The following is a 15,388-nucleotide window of genomic DNA, read 5'->3' on the forward strand; positions in this document are numbered from 1 at the left end:
TTGTGAAGGGGATAAATGTCAAAATGTTGAAATATTTGGTAAGAGAGCTACTAAATGCGGGTGCGGATGAAACATTTGGGCTATTTAAAAAAAAAAAAAAAAAAAACAGCACACAAACACAATGCTGATGATGCGTTGCGTTTGAGGCAACAGGGAAACATCCAAAACCTGGAGGACTGGCCTTCGAGGACCGAGTTTAGACACCGCTGACTTAGGAGGCTGCATCTGGTGAACTAGAAATTCCTCGAAGCCTCGAAGAAGTTGTTTTCCACGGCCTCACTTTTTTCCTCCCACGACTGTGTTAAATTTCAAAATAATCATTTAAACTTGTGAACGATTAAATACCGCCTCAAGAGGGCGATCGCTCGGCGTTACAGCTGCGCGACTGTCGAAGAACCACCACCGAGAAAGAAAGCTGAAGTTCCCGACTCCTGTTAAAATTGCCCGCGTGAGGACAATAAAGCCCCATCGACTGTGGAGGTGAAAAATCGTCAAAATGTTGAAAGAATTGGTAAGAGAGCGACTGATTGCGGCCGCCGATGAAATCTTTGGACTGTTTGAAAGGACGATAGCGTCGTACGAGGAGCAACTTCGTCGAGCGAGAGAGGAGAGCGAGCAACAACGACGACAACTAGAAGCGATTTCCAAGTCGCAACTGGTGTTGCACATCCAAGGTACGTTCAAATGTTCACACCCCAATTTGATCACCCCAGAGCATCACCAAACGTTTATTAAAGCCTTTAAATATTTATTATATCATTATTTTCCTCAAAGTTATGTAAATAAGTAACCAAATATAAGTGAGCTGAGATTCAACCCCCCCCAGCCTAGCAGAACTGAGGCAAACCACGTGCTGCCTTCTGACAATCATCATCATCATCATCATCATCATCATCATCACGTTTAACACAATCAAATTCCACACATAAATAAGGTCCATAATTTGTGTGAAAAATGTTTTTAACATAACAACTGCGTTTGTGTTGCTTGTGTCCAACAGACGCCCAGACGCAGATTGGCCACCAAGTCCAGCAACCTCCCCCTCAGCTGCAAGGGGGCGCCACCAGTTCCCTGGAGCATCCGCAGCCCCTCCACGTTAAAGAGGAAATGGCAGCCGTCCCCATGAAAATGGAAGAAGGACCGACTGAGTTGCAACAAATGACGGACACTAAAGGAGACCACCGCGGATCATCACAAGCAGACTCCCTATTTGCGCCGCTGTCCGACGGTGACGACATCGATGAACTTTTGAGGAGCGGTACAGACTCAGAAGGTGAGACGAAACGTCACACAGACAAATAAACACTTAACTCATTCACTTGCTACCATTTTCACAGAAGCAATCCCGTTCGCTCCCGGCTATTTTACTGAATTTTGACTCATTTTGCAAGGCCCACAGAATATTGTGTTTAATTGCTATAAAAGCATGGAACCTATCAAAAGAAAGATTAAAGTCTCGTATTTCATCAGGGAAAAAAAGTATGTTTCTATCTGTTTCCGTTTTGCAGCAATTAGCATTAGAAGAGAGGCTAAGTTTAATCAGTTTTCACAAATCTATTTAAAATTGTCAGTAATTTAGCTTTTTTTTTCGAGATGGCCCTGGTTGATCTCCTTTGCTCTGCTTTGTGTAATAACTACCATTTCTGCAACCGTTCTTTGCAGTTGAGAGGCTGCACCAAAGCCTGCTGTATGCTTTAGCATAAAAACAAAAACAAAAAACAAAAACGTATAAATACGTCTTTGGGACACTTAAAACATTAAAACATTAAAAAACAAAAAAACAAAAAATACGTATTTACTCGTTATTGGGAGCAAATTAGTTAATTAACTCTTTCACTCCCAGCCATTTTCACTGAAGCAAACCCCTTTTGCTCCTGTCTGTTTTACTGGATTTTGACTGATTTTGCAAGGTCCACAGAATGTTCTGTTCTATTGCTATAAAAACATATCCGTTTCCATTTTGCAGCAATTAGCATTAGAATATTGAATAAGTTGATATAGATATAGTTAATATAGAATAAGTTGCATCTTTATTCACAAACCTGTTGAAAACACTTGCAAAAAGAGCTTGTTGCAAATGGCCCTGGCTGATCTCTTATACTCTTATGCCACCTGATGGCCGTTTTTTGTAATAACTACCATTGCTTTAAACGACCTCTTCATGTCAGAAGCTCTATCTTTATGCTCTAGCATAAAAAAAAGAAAAAAAACAGAAAAAAATTGGGAGTAAAGAACAAAGTATTGAAAAACGTATTTATACGTCTTTGGGTTTGAATTAGTTAATAATTTTTTTCCTTTCATGAAAGTGGTTAAATTTCTCTATTCTGTTCCGGCCTATTCTCTCTTTCTATGTCACAATTTGTTGTGATTGTATTGTATTGGTGTTAATGTTTTATGTTATGTTTGTTTTTTGTGTTTCTGTAAAGCGCTTTGTGACAGCTCAGGCTGTTTGAAAGCGCTATATAAATAAACTTGAGTGAGTTGAGTTGAGTAATTGTAACCATGACATATTTCTACTATCGCATGCACAAAATAGGTGCAACTTATGCATGAAATACTCATCTGTAGTGAAGAAATCGGGTATAATATGCGCACAAAAGGCTAGAATTGTGGACACATGATACAAAGTAAATACTAATTTGTGAAATTGGAAGGTTGAGGCTCGAGACTGTGACTTACTCCCACCTCTGGTTGCTTGTCACCGACAGAAGAACTCGAAGGGACCTCCAGTTTGGCGCATCCCAAGCGCCGCCGCATTAAGCAGGAAGAGGAGGAAGGGTCCAGCATCAGCAACCTGCTGCTGAGCGGCGCCCTCGTCAAGAGTGAAGATGACGACGACTCGCCAGATTGGTCGCCCCCGCGCGACAATCACAGCCCGATGATTTCGGCGCGCGCGCCGTCGAGCGCGGGCGCCCGCGTCCGTGAGAAACCCTTAAGCTGCTCCGTTTGTGGCCACCGGTTCTCCCGGAAGAGTCACCTGGCGGCGCACATGAGGAAACACGGGGGCGCTAACCCCATAAGCTGCTTCGTCTGCGGCGAAAGATTTAGCTCGAGAGTCGCTTTGATCGCGCACACGGTCACTCACACCGTCGATCAACCTTTAGCCTGCCCGATTTGCGCGAAAATCTTCTCCTGCAAGAGGAATCTAAGCAATCACATAAACACGCACAGGGAGGATTCGTTTAATTGCACCGTTTGCGACAAGCGATTCACGCAGAAGGTGAACCTGGAGTGGCACATGAAAACGCACACGGTGCAGCAAACGTTCAGCTGCCCGTTTTGCGGCAAGACCTTCTCTGAGGAGTCCGCCATGCTGACGCACATGCAGATACACTCGGGGGAAAAAGCCTTCGCCTGCCCGCTTTGCGGCAGGCGGTTCTGTGTCGAGGCAAACATGCTGGCGCACGTCAAAACGCACAATTAATTAAATGGGGATGGGCGACCACTGATACAAGACAAGGCTGTGCAATTTTCTGAATACAATTCGATTCAGTAGATGAACTTGAATAGACTCCACCCAACAGGATGATGAATTGATTTTGAATTTGAATGACAGGAATTGATATTGAATTGAATTCAGAGAAATGTTTTCTCATCACATATCAGTCAGAATGATATGGTGTATTTCACTAGTGTGCTCCAAACAAAATGTCAACGATCTTTGGGCAGCCATTTTAAAGCCCTAATAATAAAGCAAGGCATTCTGGGAAATGCAGTGCTGTTCTACCATTATATCAAGTTTTTTATTTTTTTTTATTTTAATGATCTGTTTTATGTGATGTTTTGAATGTTAATAAAAAAAACAAAAAAAACAATGACTACGCTTTTCTGTAAGTTTATTTGAATTTGAATTCTACTTCCTGCAATTTTGAATGTCTTCCTTTTTTGCCACCGCAATTCAAAATCAAGAACTGAATTGAGATTTAGCGGCCATTCTGATAAATTCTGAATTTCATACAACCCTGGTTTGAACTTCAATTTTATTTATTTTTGCGGGTTTCTGGTTGCGGAGGTCCAAACTTACTCATACAATCACATTCAGAAACCGTCACAGTTAAAACTCTTTGCGGGGAAGTGAAGATTTGTGATTGGATGAGTTAGCCGGGGAGTGGGGAGATTAGCGTGTGTGTGTCATGACTGACGTCAATATAAATCTCTTATCGAAGTGTAAAAGTCAGATGTCATGCTTAGGAAATAAGTAAAAAAATATATATATAGACATTGATATACTGTTTAATTTAATTTTAAGAACAAGTAAAAAAATGTCACGGTTGTGTCTGACTTGCTTTTACAATAAAGACAATTTGGAGTCTGACCTCTTTGCATCTTTCCTCTGTCTGCCCTTACCTTTGTCGTATTTACTGTCTTATTAATTTATTGTTGTAACTGTATTTGTTGTCTGATTTATTTATTTATTTTTACTTTATGTACGGCACTTTGTATACGTTTTTTTTTAAGCGCTCAATAGTCGTCAATACCGCCTCAAGATGGCGACCACATGCCGTTTTGCCTGCACACACTCTGGAGAACAACCACCGAAGAAGAAGAGGAAGGCGGAAGTTAGCGTGCGAAAGGAGGAGAAAATTGAACTTATGTCAAGAAAAAAAAAAGCTGAGAACGAGCAACCGACAACAATTGGAAGCTGTTTCCAATACACAGACGGTGCTGTACAATCAAGGTGCATCTAAATGTTAACAAAAACCCATGTTTTAATGTTTAAGAATGTGTGTCAAATGTTAGGTCTCGTAGGTTTGTAGACAACACCTCCAGGTGACGCTATAGTTCATATAAAACCTATGGAAAGAGAAATTTATCATTCCCAGTTGCCCAGTGAGACATCAGCGGGCGTTCACGTGTAATTTTCAACTAGACATGTGGTATTTACCATAATTTCGATACCAGGTGAAGGCAGCAACAACAAAAACTAAGCTACTACATTAAACTGTAGTATATTAATTTTACTTGCCCCATGTATTTGAATATTTGATAATGAATAGATGGATTTTCAATGTCAATTTTTAATTGTCCACCAAAGATGGCTACTTTCCCCCTTATTCAAAGCATGCAGCAATAACTTCACACCTTTATCCAGCAAGAGTACCTTGCTATTTTACTAAAACTAATATTTATCAGCATAAATAACAACACACACTTAACTTGTACAGTTGTGACACCGTTGCAGACAACAGTAAAAGATGTGACCTTTTGCTGAATGCTTTGAATGGTGAGAAATAGCACCAAGTAGTGGATAGTTCTCCCCATGCCTGCGTGGGTCTTCTCCGGGTACTCCGGTCTCCTCCCATATTCCAAAGACATGCATGGCAGGTTACTTGGGTGCTCCAAATTCTCCTTAGGTGTGCTTGTGAGTGTGGATGGTTGTTCGTCTCTGTGTGCCCTGCGAATGGCTGGCAACCAGTTCAGGGTGTACCCCTCCTACTCCCCAGAGCCAGCTGAGATAGGCTCCATATATATATATATATATATATATATATATATATTAGAGCAGGACCTCCAAAGTACGCCTCAGTTACACATTTTTAAAAAAAGGTGAGCTGTTTAATTTTATTTTAGTTGTACTATACCACCGTTAACCTGTTTCTATACTCGTAGGACCATGATGTGTTGGGGGGAAAAAAAAGCCAAATCGCTGCCTTCGATTAAATGAAATGAGTATACAGTTTTACTTTATTTTAGTTGTGTTATACAGCAGTTCATTTTTTATATTTTTTTTTTTTATCACATTTTAAGACAGTAATGTTGCCTGTGGAAGGTTTAAGATTGGTTTTTAGCAAGACTGCTTTCATGGGAGAATATAGGACCCGTGGCCCATTTTTTTTTTCCTCACATAGCAGATAGATGAGTTCTAATGACAGGACGATGATTGATTTATTGCACCAGACCACAGTGAAGATGAAGGCTCTGTGAAGCAAGGGGGTAGGGTTTGTCAGACTGTGTGGAATTCCTGAAATGCGTGACCCCCCCTAAATCACCTCCTTCCCTTCAAAACGAACCAAGTATTTCCTTGTTAGCACGTACGAATGCGTGCTATTGCTAATGGGAAGGACACAAGTCAAATATTAGGTACACTTCCACATTCTAAACAAAGGCAATGTAATCGAAAATAGACACTACGCAAAAATGTAGAAAATTTTAAATATTGGAATAAAATATTAATATTGTACATATAAAGAAACACAAAAATGAAATGAAAACATAAATACAAATATCTAAAAAAAAATAATGGAATTATACAAATATTGCACTATATTTATTTATATTTATTATGTATTTATATTTATATATTTATATTTATTAGATAAAACAAAACAAAACAAACAAACTCAAAGTGAACGGTCAAAAACATTAGAAAATAAAATACCAGATGATAAATGCACATAATATGTGTCAATGTTTTTTTTGTTTGTTTTGTTTTTTGACCAAAAATACAAAGAATTAAGACGCAAAATGTTAGACAAAAATACATTAATATTAGGGGAAAAAGTACAAAGTTTAAATATTTTTTTTAGATTAAAGATACATAAAATATTAGAAATGGAAGAACGTTAGAAGAAAGAAAAACAAAAATTAGAAAATAATAGAGAAAAGAAACACAAATTTAAAAAAATGTCCCAAATAAGAAACAAAAAAACCTAAAAAAATATGAGAAAAAAGGTTTTAAAAAAAAACTGTCAGCATAATATAAAAAACTCAGAAAATTAACAAAAAATTGAATTTGAAAAAAATCAAATATATTGCACAAAACACCATAAAATAAAAGCAAAAAAATCCATATGAAATATGAACAAATATGAAAAAATACAAACTATGAAACAAAATGTACAATTTTGGAAACCATCAGAATATTAAAATCTGAATAATAGAAAAAAAAAAAATATTATAGAAAAATATTTGAAAGCAGTTATAAAATTCACAGTTGAAAAAGAAGCATTCCCAAATAATTCTTAAAAAAAAAAAAAAAACGACCTAAATCTTAGAAGAAATATAGACAAATACGAAAAAATATAAACTATGAAACAAAATGTACACTTTTGGAAAATATCAGAATATTAAATCTGAATATTAGAAAAAGAAAATAACCAAATCAAATAATATTAGACAAAATTATTATAAAGCAATACAAAACAAAAATACACAAATAAAGTAAATGGAAAATTACACAAAAAACTATGAAACAGTTAAAAAAAAATTCATAATTGAAAAAGAAGTATACTCAAACAATTTATCTCCCCCCCCCAAAAAATAAAACATTTTAGAAACAAAATTAAATCAAATATCCAAAATAAACAATTATTTTGAATAATAAGGCTTGTATAAGACAAATATATATTAGTCATATTGGCTTAGGTGAAGGATATAATCGTGGGCAACTCTGTTCTTTCCACAACTTACAAGAAAACTCCAATATTGACCTTCCGTCTTATCCAATGTGCTAAAACGATGTGGGACTAACATGAGGGGGAGGATTATTTGCCCTGAGGTCAAACTCCCCTGTGCCAGTATAAACACAAGTAAACGAACTACACTGCCGTCGTATATTACTCCAGTCAAGTGTAACCAACTGAGACTTGTGAGTTCATTCTTTTTTTTGCATTCCTGCACACGTGCGCGCTCGCTTATCAGTGTCGCAGTGACAAATGTCAGCTCGCTCGGGTTCACCGCAACTTGTCACACGAGCTCTCTACGAAAAAGCTGGCGCGCCGACCGAAATAGTCGTGTGGTAAAAATACGCTGTAAACTGACGATCGGACCAAATCTTCCGTCAGTTGTTAAGCCGTGTGACCTGTTAACTGTTCCGAGGCCACAAACGCCTTTACTTTGAAACATTGGGTCGCACTTTTTTTTTTTACACACATTTAAATGTAGCATATATAATAATCCTCATTAATTTCTTGAGGATTTAATAATATAATTATTAACACGCGTGATAGTTGTGTCTTTGTGATGTCTTGTTTTGATCCTTATTCAACGCTGCCTTGAGATAAGAGTTTTAATTTGTTCCTTAACCCTATCGATCCAAAACGTATCGTATTAATTAAATACAAGACATTTTGAGCCGTCTATTTCATGAGTAGAATATTATTTTCACAATAAAACCCTGACGTAAATGATCTGACTCATGCGTTGCACGGATAATCCATTAGTGGGCAGTATCACCCAGGGACCTTCCAAGATCGCCCCAAAAGAGAAAGGAGAGACACCTATAACAACTACTTATTAATCGTGGGAAATGTTCTTTCTGATTTTTTGGACATACTAATATGTTTTATATGTCCGTTTATGATTATATTTTTGACAGTTATAAATGTACGAATTTAAAGCATTGTGACCGGATGTATCAAATATGACACAAATCAAAAGTCATATGTGGAATTTGATATAAATTTTTTATTTTATTTTTTATTTTTTACCAAATGAGAAAGGAGAGACACCTATAACACCTACTTATTAATAGTGGGAAATGTTCTTTCTGATTTTTGGACATACTAATATGTTTGATATGCCCGTTTATGATTATATTTTTCACAGTTATAAATGTACGAATTTAAAGCACTGTGACCGGATGTATTAAATATGACACAAATCAAAAGTCATATGTGGAAGTAGATATTATTATTATTATTATTATTATTATTATTATTATTATTATTATTATTATTTATTTATTTATTTATTTATTTATTTATTTATTTACCAATTGAGAAAGGAGAGACACCTATAACACCTACTTATTAATAGTGGGAAATGTTCTTTCTGATTTTTTGGAAATACTAATATGACTGATATGTCCGTTTATTATATTTTTGACAGTTATAAATGTACGTATTTAAAGCTCTGTGACCGGATGTATCAAATATGACACAAATCAAAAGTCATATGTGGAAGTTGATATGCAAAACTTTTCTTTTGTTCCAAAGGACCAATAAATACTCTATTTACAAAGAATCAGAATTTTCTCTCATATGGTTCAGGCTTTATAGGATGTTTGTAACACAACTCGTCTTTGTCCTTTAATATGAATTTAAATGCAATTAATGTCTTCCGGCATTTTCAAAGAGTCAAAAACAAAGCTGTTATTTTGAGCTTTTTTTCCCCCTCTCTAATTAATGCGGTTGAACATTACCGCCGTGACGCACACGCTTCAGTCAAGGTAGCTTACGGGAGAGATGCTTATCCTTGGTTACCGTGACAACAGAGGAGAGAAGCCGCGCTGTCAAAACACATAAATGTGCAAACTAAGTGAGCACGACACTTCATTAGGTTACACAATTGAATTGAATGATGTCCAATAGAAAAATTGCACTTCTTCCAAGCGTTATAATATTAAATATTTTGGTTTAAAAGTGAAGGTAAGAAAGAAACGCTGAAGGTTTCTGGGGCTGATGCTAAATGGAAGTGCGTCATGTATTACGCAAGGCCCTTGTTGCTATGGTTTCACTTCCCGCACATGTGGCGGCTTGTCTGCTCGTGAATCAACAGCAAGAGGATAAGGAACTTTTTTTTTTTTTTTTTTTCCCCTGAAAGCTCCGTCAGGGTTGAAAAGAAGGTTGTGTGTGTTTGAGTGCGGGGTGTAAGTAAATGTGTGTGAACGTGGACCAGCTCATCTTCATCCATGTTGACGAGCACGGTTGAACATATGTTGTTTGTTTATCCTGACTCTGACTCGCTTTGACTCCACTGAATCATTCATAAAGCCTTAATAAAGGAATACTTGACTCTTTGAGCCATTTCTAGCCGTAAAAAGTGAATATTTCGTCTATAATTTAATGTGGTAACTCCATTATTTTTCATGTACAATTGGTACCTTTAAAAAGTAATTTTTCTACTTGCTATCGACTGATGATGACGTCACCTGTGTTGAGGAAGTCAGTAGCGAGTAGCGACCAATCATGGCTCAGTTTACTGACCAAACCCAGAAAACAGGTGAGCCATGATGGGTCGTTACTTACTTCCTCAGCACAGGTGATGTCATCATCAGTCGACAGCAAGTAGAAAAATTACTTTTTAAAGGTACTAACTCTTTTACCGCCAAAATTAGTAAAATCATGATGTACGCCACCATAAACGTTAAATTCCGTCAACTATGTTTGTTTGTTTTTAATCAATGGGCAACGTCTCAGTGGAGTTCTGCCTGGTCAATGGCTTGTGAAATCAAAAACACCCACTAACCATGGCCAGCAGATGGCAGCATTGTATCGCTTTTCAATGGGCTGCTGGTGTAGGAAATTACAATGAAACATGACGGAATCTGATGAAATAGAATGTTCTCAAGTATGACGTGAATTATCAAAGTGTTTGTCACATTAAATCTATCTCACAAAGCTTCACTAAACCAAAATTATTAGTGACAAAGTCAAGTGAAAATGTATCTTTTCACAAAACGTTTGTTTTCTCCTTATTTTTCTATTTTCGCTTGGTTGTCATTCAAATTACCTCTTTTCAAACAGTGATTACAAAAGAACGGAATAAGGTAGAAACATACTTTTTTTTCTAATGAAAGAATAGAATGTGATCTTTCATGTGGTACCCTCATGTTTATGTAGTCGTAGTACACAATATTCTGTTTGCCTTGAAAGATGAGTTAAAATGCTTGAAATCGTCTGGCACTGTCTGGGTTGTTTTTTTTGGATAATGTTTAGCAGTAATACAGTTATTAATTGTACATGAAAAATAATGAAGTTATAAAATTCATTCTGGACAAAATATTAACTTTTCACTGCTGAAAATTGTTCAATGAGTCAAGTATACCTTTAACCCATTTACTCCCAAAAATGTATAAACACGTTCTACTTTAAATGTTTTAAGTGTCCCAAAGACGTATTTATACTTTTTTTTTTCATGTTTGGTTGTTGTTGTTTTTTTATGCTAGAGCATACAGAAGGCTTTGATGCAGCCTCTCAACTGCAAAGAACGGTTGAAGAAATGGGAGTTATTACACAACGGCCAGCAGGTGGCAGCAGAGCAAAAGAGCTCAACCAGGGACATGTTGGAAAAAAAACAAAAAAAGCTCATTTACTCACATTTCTAAATAGATTTGTGAATAATGATGAAACTTAGATATATTCTAATGCTAATTGATGCAAAACGGAAACAGATAGAAATATACTTATTTCCCCCTTCTTTTGGTAGGTTCCATGTTTTTATAGCAATAGAACACAATATTCTGTGGGCCTTGAAAAATCTGTCAAAATCCAGTAAAACAACCGGGAGTGAAGGGAATTGCTTCTCTGAAAATGGCTGTGAGTGAATGAGATAAGCATCCCGTACCCCCACCCCCGCCCCCAAGCATGTCTGGCAGTCAGGTGACCCTTGCCTGAGAAAAATTGTCACATCGTGTCCTTTCGCCTCTTGTTTGCTTTGCATGAATCACCAGCCGTGTTTGATCAGCTGCCACGTTTTCTCCAAGTTTGACTCTCACTTTTAGCTAAGCTACTCATGAACGGCCTTGCGAGACTTTATCAAGTGAAAATACATCTTCTAAATGTGACACGCCACAGAGAAGAATGTTGTTTAGAGGTGTCACTATCGAGTATTATTAGAATCGATTAATCTATCGATTATTCAATCTAGAGATAGATCGATACGTTTTTTTTCACAGCCGATACTACTAATTATTCATAGTCAACAACACCGATAGCGCATATTTGGAGCCGATATTCATTTTTCTAAAAGGGAAAATATTGGCATCAAAATTTGAGAGAAAAAAACAAACTCCAACGCTGATTTTTTTTTTTTTTTTAATTTAAGAATATTTAGTGAACAACTTTTAGGGTTTGTTAAATATTGGAGTTTAAACAAAATCTTAACCAATAGACATTAAAAATCTAACAAAACAGTTCAGGGATCTCCCAGGGGCAGTGGCATGTTTTCAAAAGTTAAATAAAAACTCCCTATTGTTTTCTACAGTAAATAAAGTTTTCCAAAAAGTAAACATATCTGAAGTACTGTATTAAAATGTACTTATCTTAGTTTTATTTTCAAACAAAAACAGAAGGTGCAGGACCAGCAGCATCTCTGGAAATGTAAATAATTAGTTCCCTGAAGTTAACACTTTTTAAATGGATCTATTATCGGGCACATGATTATTCAAAATGCCGATATTTGTTAAAATGCCGAATATCGGCGCCGATAATCGGCCCGGCCGGTAATCGGTCTATCCCTAATTCAATCGGTTAGTCAGATTATTTGAATTTTGTATGAAAGTGTATGACAAAAGCATTTTTTCCCCCGATTACTCTTCATTAACCAGTGATTGGTGTTTATTTCGTACTTCATATTCATATAGTGACAAAAAAAAAGGAGTATTGATGTTGTACTATGTTACCGGTTAGGTCATTGTTTTCCAATGTAAAAAAATAAATAAAATAAAAAATTGGAAAATATCTTATTTTGATTAAACACAGAAAATAAAATAATCTTCTTTCCTGATGGACTTCATAAATCAGTGAACAATTACTGTTGATATGCTGAAATCAGAGGATTTGGACAGTTTTAAATTAAAAATGTCTCCATATGATTACTCGATTATTAAAATAGTTGTCGGTTAATTAGAAAATTGATTATTTGTCGCTTAATCAATTAATTTAGACAGCTCTCATGTTGTTAAAAGCCATGACCAATTCGAATGATCAGTCTGCAAGTATATAAAATGAGGCTTCAAAATCGGGAAAAATCGCACTCTCAAATTTTCATTCATGCAGGAGCCACTTCATGCCCACGAAGCATAATTAATTACATTTATCAAATAGTGCATCACATTGCGGCACTACAGTTGACACATTGTAGAAAAACAAAGTATCATTTTCACATCACGACTCCTTTGCTGCGCTAATGGTAATCTGTGGTAACAATGCAGCTCTGCTTACCGTTTCATTCTGACATGGTAATGCTTCTGTGAACCAGTGAAAATGGCGGCTCTTTGGCCTGCAGTCAAACAAGCCAAGCAGGAACTCACACAGGAATGTGTGTGTGTGTGTGTGTGTGTGTTGGGGGCGTTTTTTTCTGTAAATTAACCCAATTTTGACAACAACATTTTGGAAAATAGGTTAACTCCACATGGCTGCCCACACTCTCACATACCGAGAAATGAAATCAGCCTGCGGTCCCGTAGGGGGTGGGGTGGGGGGGGATTGACTTGTGGCGAGCTGCAGATGTGTTTCGATTTCACCCGCAAGACCTTAAAAAGAACTTTGTGAGCGTTTCGCTAAAGCAGAAATCTGCGGTTTCCTTTGAGTCGCCTCAAAAAAACACAACAGAGAGGGTTTTAGTAGTAGGTACTTTTAAATGACATCAACATTGTAAAAAAAAAAAAAAAAAAAATATGATTTTTTAATCCACATGGCATTTTCAAAACCAATGTAGTATGCATCTATGCATGCCGGGCCACTAGTTGGCGATGTCACAATTTCTAGACTTCATAAAAACATAAAACAACACATAACGTAAAAAAATACCTCAAGGCTCAAGATTTTTTTTTTTCTTCAGAATTTTTCTAGCCTTGTTTGAGGCGATCCTGTCTCACACAAATGAGCCACAGCTGACCCTGCCTATTATTAAAAAAAAAAAAAAAAAAAAAAAAAGAGAGAGAGAACTAGTTGTATTTTCACTGGAAAAGACAGCACTTCATCATCAAACTGCCAAGTTACACTTGCCAATTAGTGTAGGAAACTGTACAGTTGTAAGTAAGATATTGTATATTGTGGGGATAGGCGCTTCAGAAAGTCACTTTTACATAATACTAGGGGTTGGAACCTCTGGGTACCTCAAGAAACGATACGATATGCAATACAAGGGTCACCATAACGATTATCTCACAATATGACGATACCCCGATTATCGGTATATTGCTCAGGTAATAAATCCATTATAAAAACTAATCATAAAGTAATAATAATAATAATAATAATAATACTAATAATAATAATAATATCAAAATAATAATAATAATATAAAAATGATAAAAATAAAATAATAAAAATGGAAAAAATAATAAAAAAATAATTCATATTATAATAAAAATAATATAAATAAATAAAAATATAACTATAAATACATAATATAATACATACATATATAAAAAAAAATAAAAATAAAAATCTAATAAAAATAAATAATATATAATAATTATAATAATAATAATATAATATAAATAAATAAAAATCTAATATAAATACATAAGATATAAATATATAATATAAATAAAAATAAATAAATAGAACAATAGTAAAAAATAAACATTTATAATAATAATAATAATAATAATAACAACAATAAACTAAGCTCACGAGTCTTCTTCGCCTGAACACTTCCGTCACTTTCCCCGCCACTCTTATGAGGCTCTCCCCCTAGTGGCCCGCCAAGTAATTGCTCAATAATTCATGAACAATAAGTGGCTGGTTATTCACTACAAATATCACAATACTTACGTGGGCGTATCGATAATCTATCGGGAGACAGGGTATCATGATTTATCGCGATATCGATACATCGTCACACCCCTGCATAATACATCCCTTTAAAACGAGCTATTGGGTGCTAGTGCAAGATTCCCGTTGCCAACTTTTAGCAGATGTAAACAAGCGGGCGTATCAATGACACGAGAAACTGATGCAATCAGCTGAAACCAGCAACGAGTAGCTGCTTTTTTTGTTCCCCCTGGCCCAGCTGCAACACGTCATGTGGAGAGTCCGAGCCTAACCTCAATTGAAAGACCCACCCCCAGAAATTAAAAGGTGTGAATCTCTTTTAAGGTTAAAGAAAGTTGCTTTTTTTTTTTCTTTCAACTGGAGCATTTTTTTGCATGGTTATTTTAGCTGTGTTATGTAACACAAGCAGGCTGCCTTCCCAGAAGTGAATTATGCAAGAGGAAGTTAGCCAAGACAAACGCTGCTTTTATTTTATTTTTTTTTACACGGTCACCGTACTCCACTTGAGGTCATGTTGACTTAGCAGCCGTTATTTTTGCATACAGGCCAACTTTTAAGAACAGCTAATGTTTGAGAATGCAAATGTGGCCTCTAAAGTATGTATTTGGTTTATTAACAGGAAACAACTTCCTTTCGAGGAAGAAATGTCACCGCTGAAGAGAGACTTGACTACACTGAAATATGTCAAGAATGAAAATTCTACGTCATCCGAGGTCCACTAGTAACAAAATGGTAAGCAATAAAATGGTATCAAATATACTGTAATAGGTATTAATAGTTTTACCTGTGCTTAACTTATTCACTCACAAATATTTTCAATGAAGCAACCCCCTTCACTCCCAGCTGTTTTACTGGATTTTGATTGACTTTGCAAGGCCCACAGAATGTTGTGTTCTATGGCTATAAAAACATGGGACCTACCAAAAGAAAGATTAGTGTCTCGA

General features: G+C 36.1%; 2 protein-coding genes across 3 annotated transcripts in view; both read left to right on the top strand.

Annotated features, from left to right (window-relative positions):
* The first annotated feature begins 364 nt into the window (after nt 1-364).
* LOC144019009 (uncharacterized) lies at nt 365-3,818 on the top strand. 2 transcript variants are annotated; one of them, XM_077521796.1, is made up of 3 exons: nt 365-674; nt 1,001-1,273; nt 2,712-3,818. In XM_077521796.1, the coding sequence occupies exons 1-3, from the start codon at nt 497-499 to the stop codon at nt 3,422-3,424; spliced, it is 1,164 nt and encodes a 387-aa protein (XP_077377922.1). In that variant the 5' UTR covers nt 365-496; the 3' UTR covers nt 3,425-3,818. The 2 variants fall into 2 exon arrangements, with proteins under 2 accessions (XP_077377922.1, XP_077377921.1); XM_077521795.1 differs by having other exon boundaries at nt 368-674; nt 2,709-3,818.
* A 730-nt stretch (nt 3,819-4,548) lies between these two features.
* The window catches only part of znrf3 (zinc and ring finger 3), a 105,975-nt gene continuing 95,135 nt past the window's right edge, over nt 4,549-15,388 (top strand). The window contains exons 1-2 of the mRNA XM_077521690.1: nt 4,549-4,678; nt 15,064-15,176. Coding sequence (XP_077377816.1) covers nt 15,126-15,176 — 51 coding nt within the window. The 5' untranslated portion in view covers nt 4,549-4,678; nt 15,064-15,125. The remainder of the gene's footprint in view (nt 4,679-15,063; nt 15,177-15,388) is intronic.

The sequence above is a fragment of the Festucalex cinctus genome, chromosome 5 (genome assembly GCF_051991245.1).
Source record: "Festucalex cinctus isolate MCC-2025b chromosome 5, RoL_Fcin_1.0, whole genome shotgun sequence".
Lineage (NCBI taxonomy): Eukaryota > Metazoa > Chordata > Actinopteri > Syngnathiformes > Syngnathidae > Festucalex > Festucalex cinctus.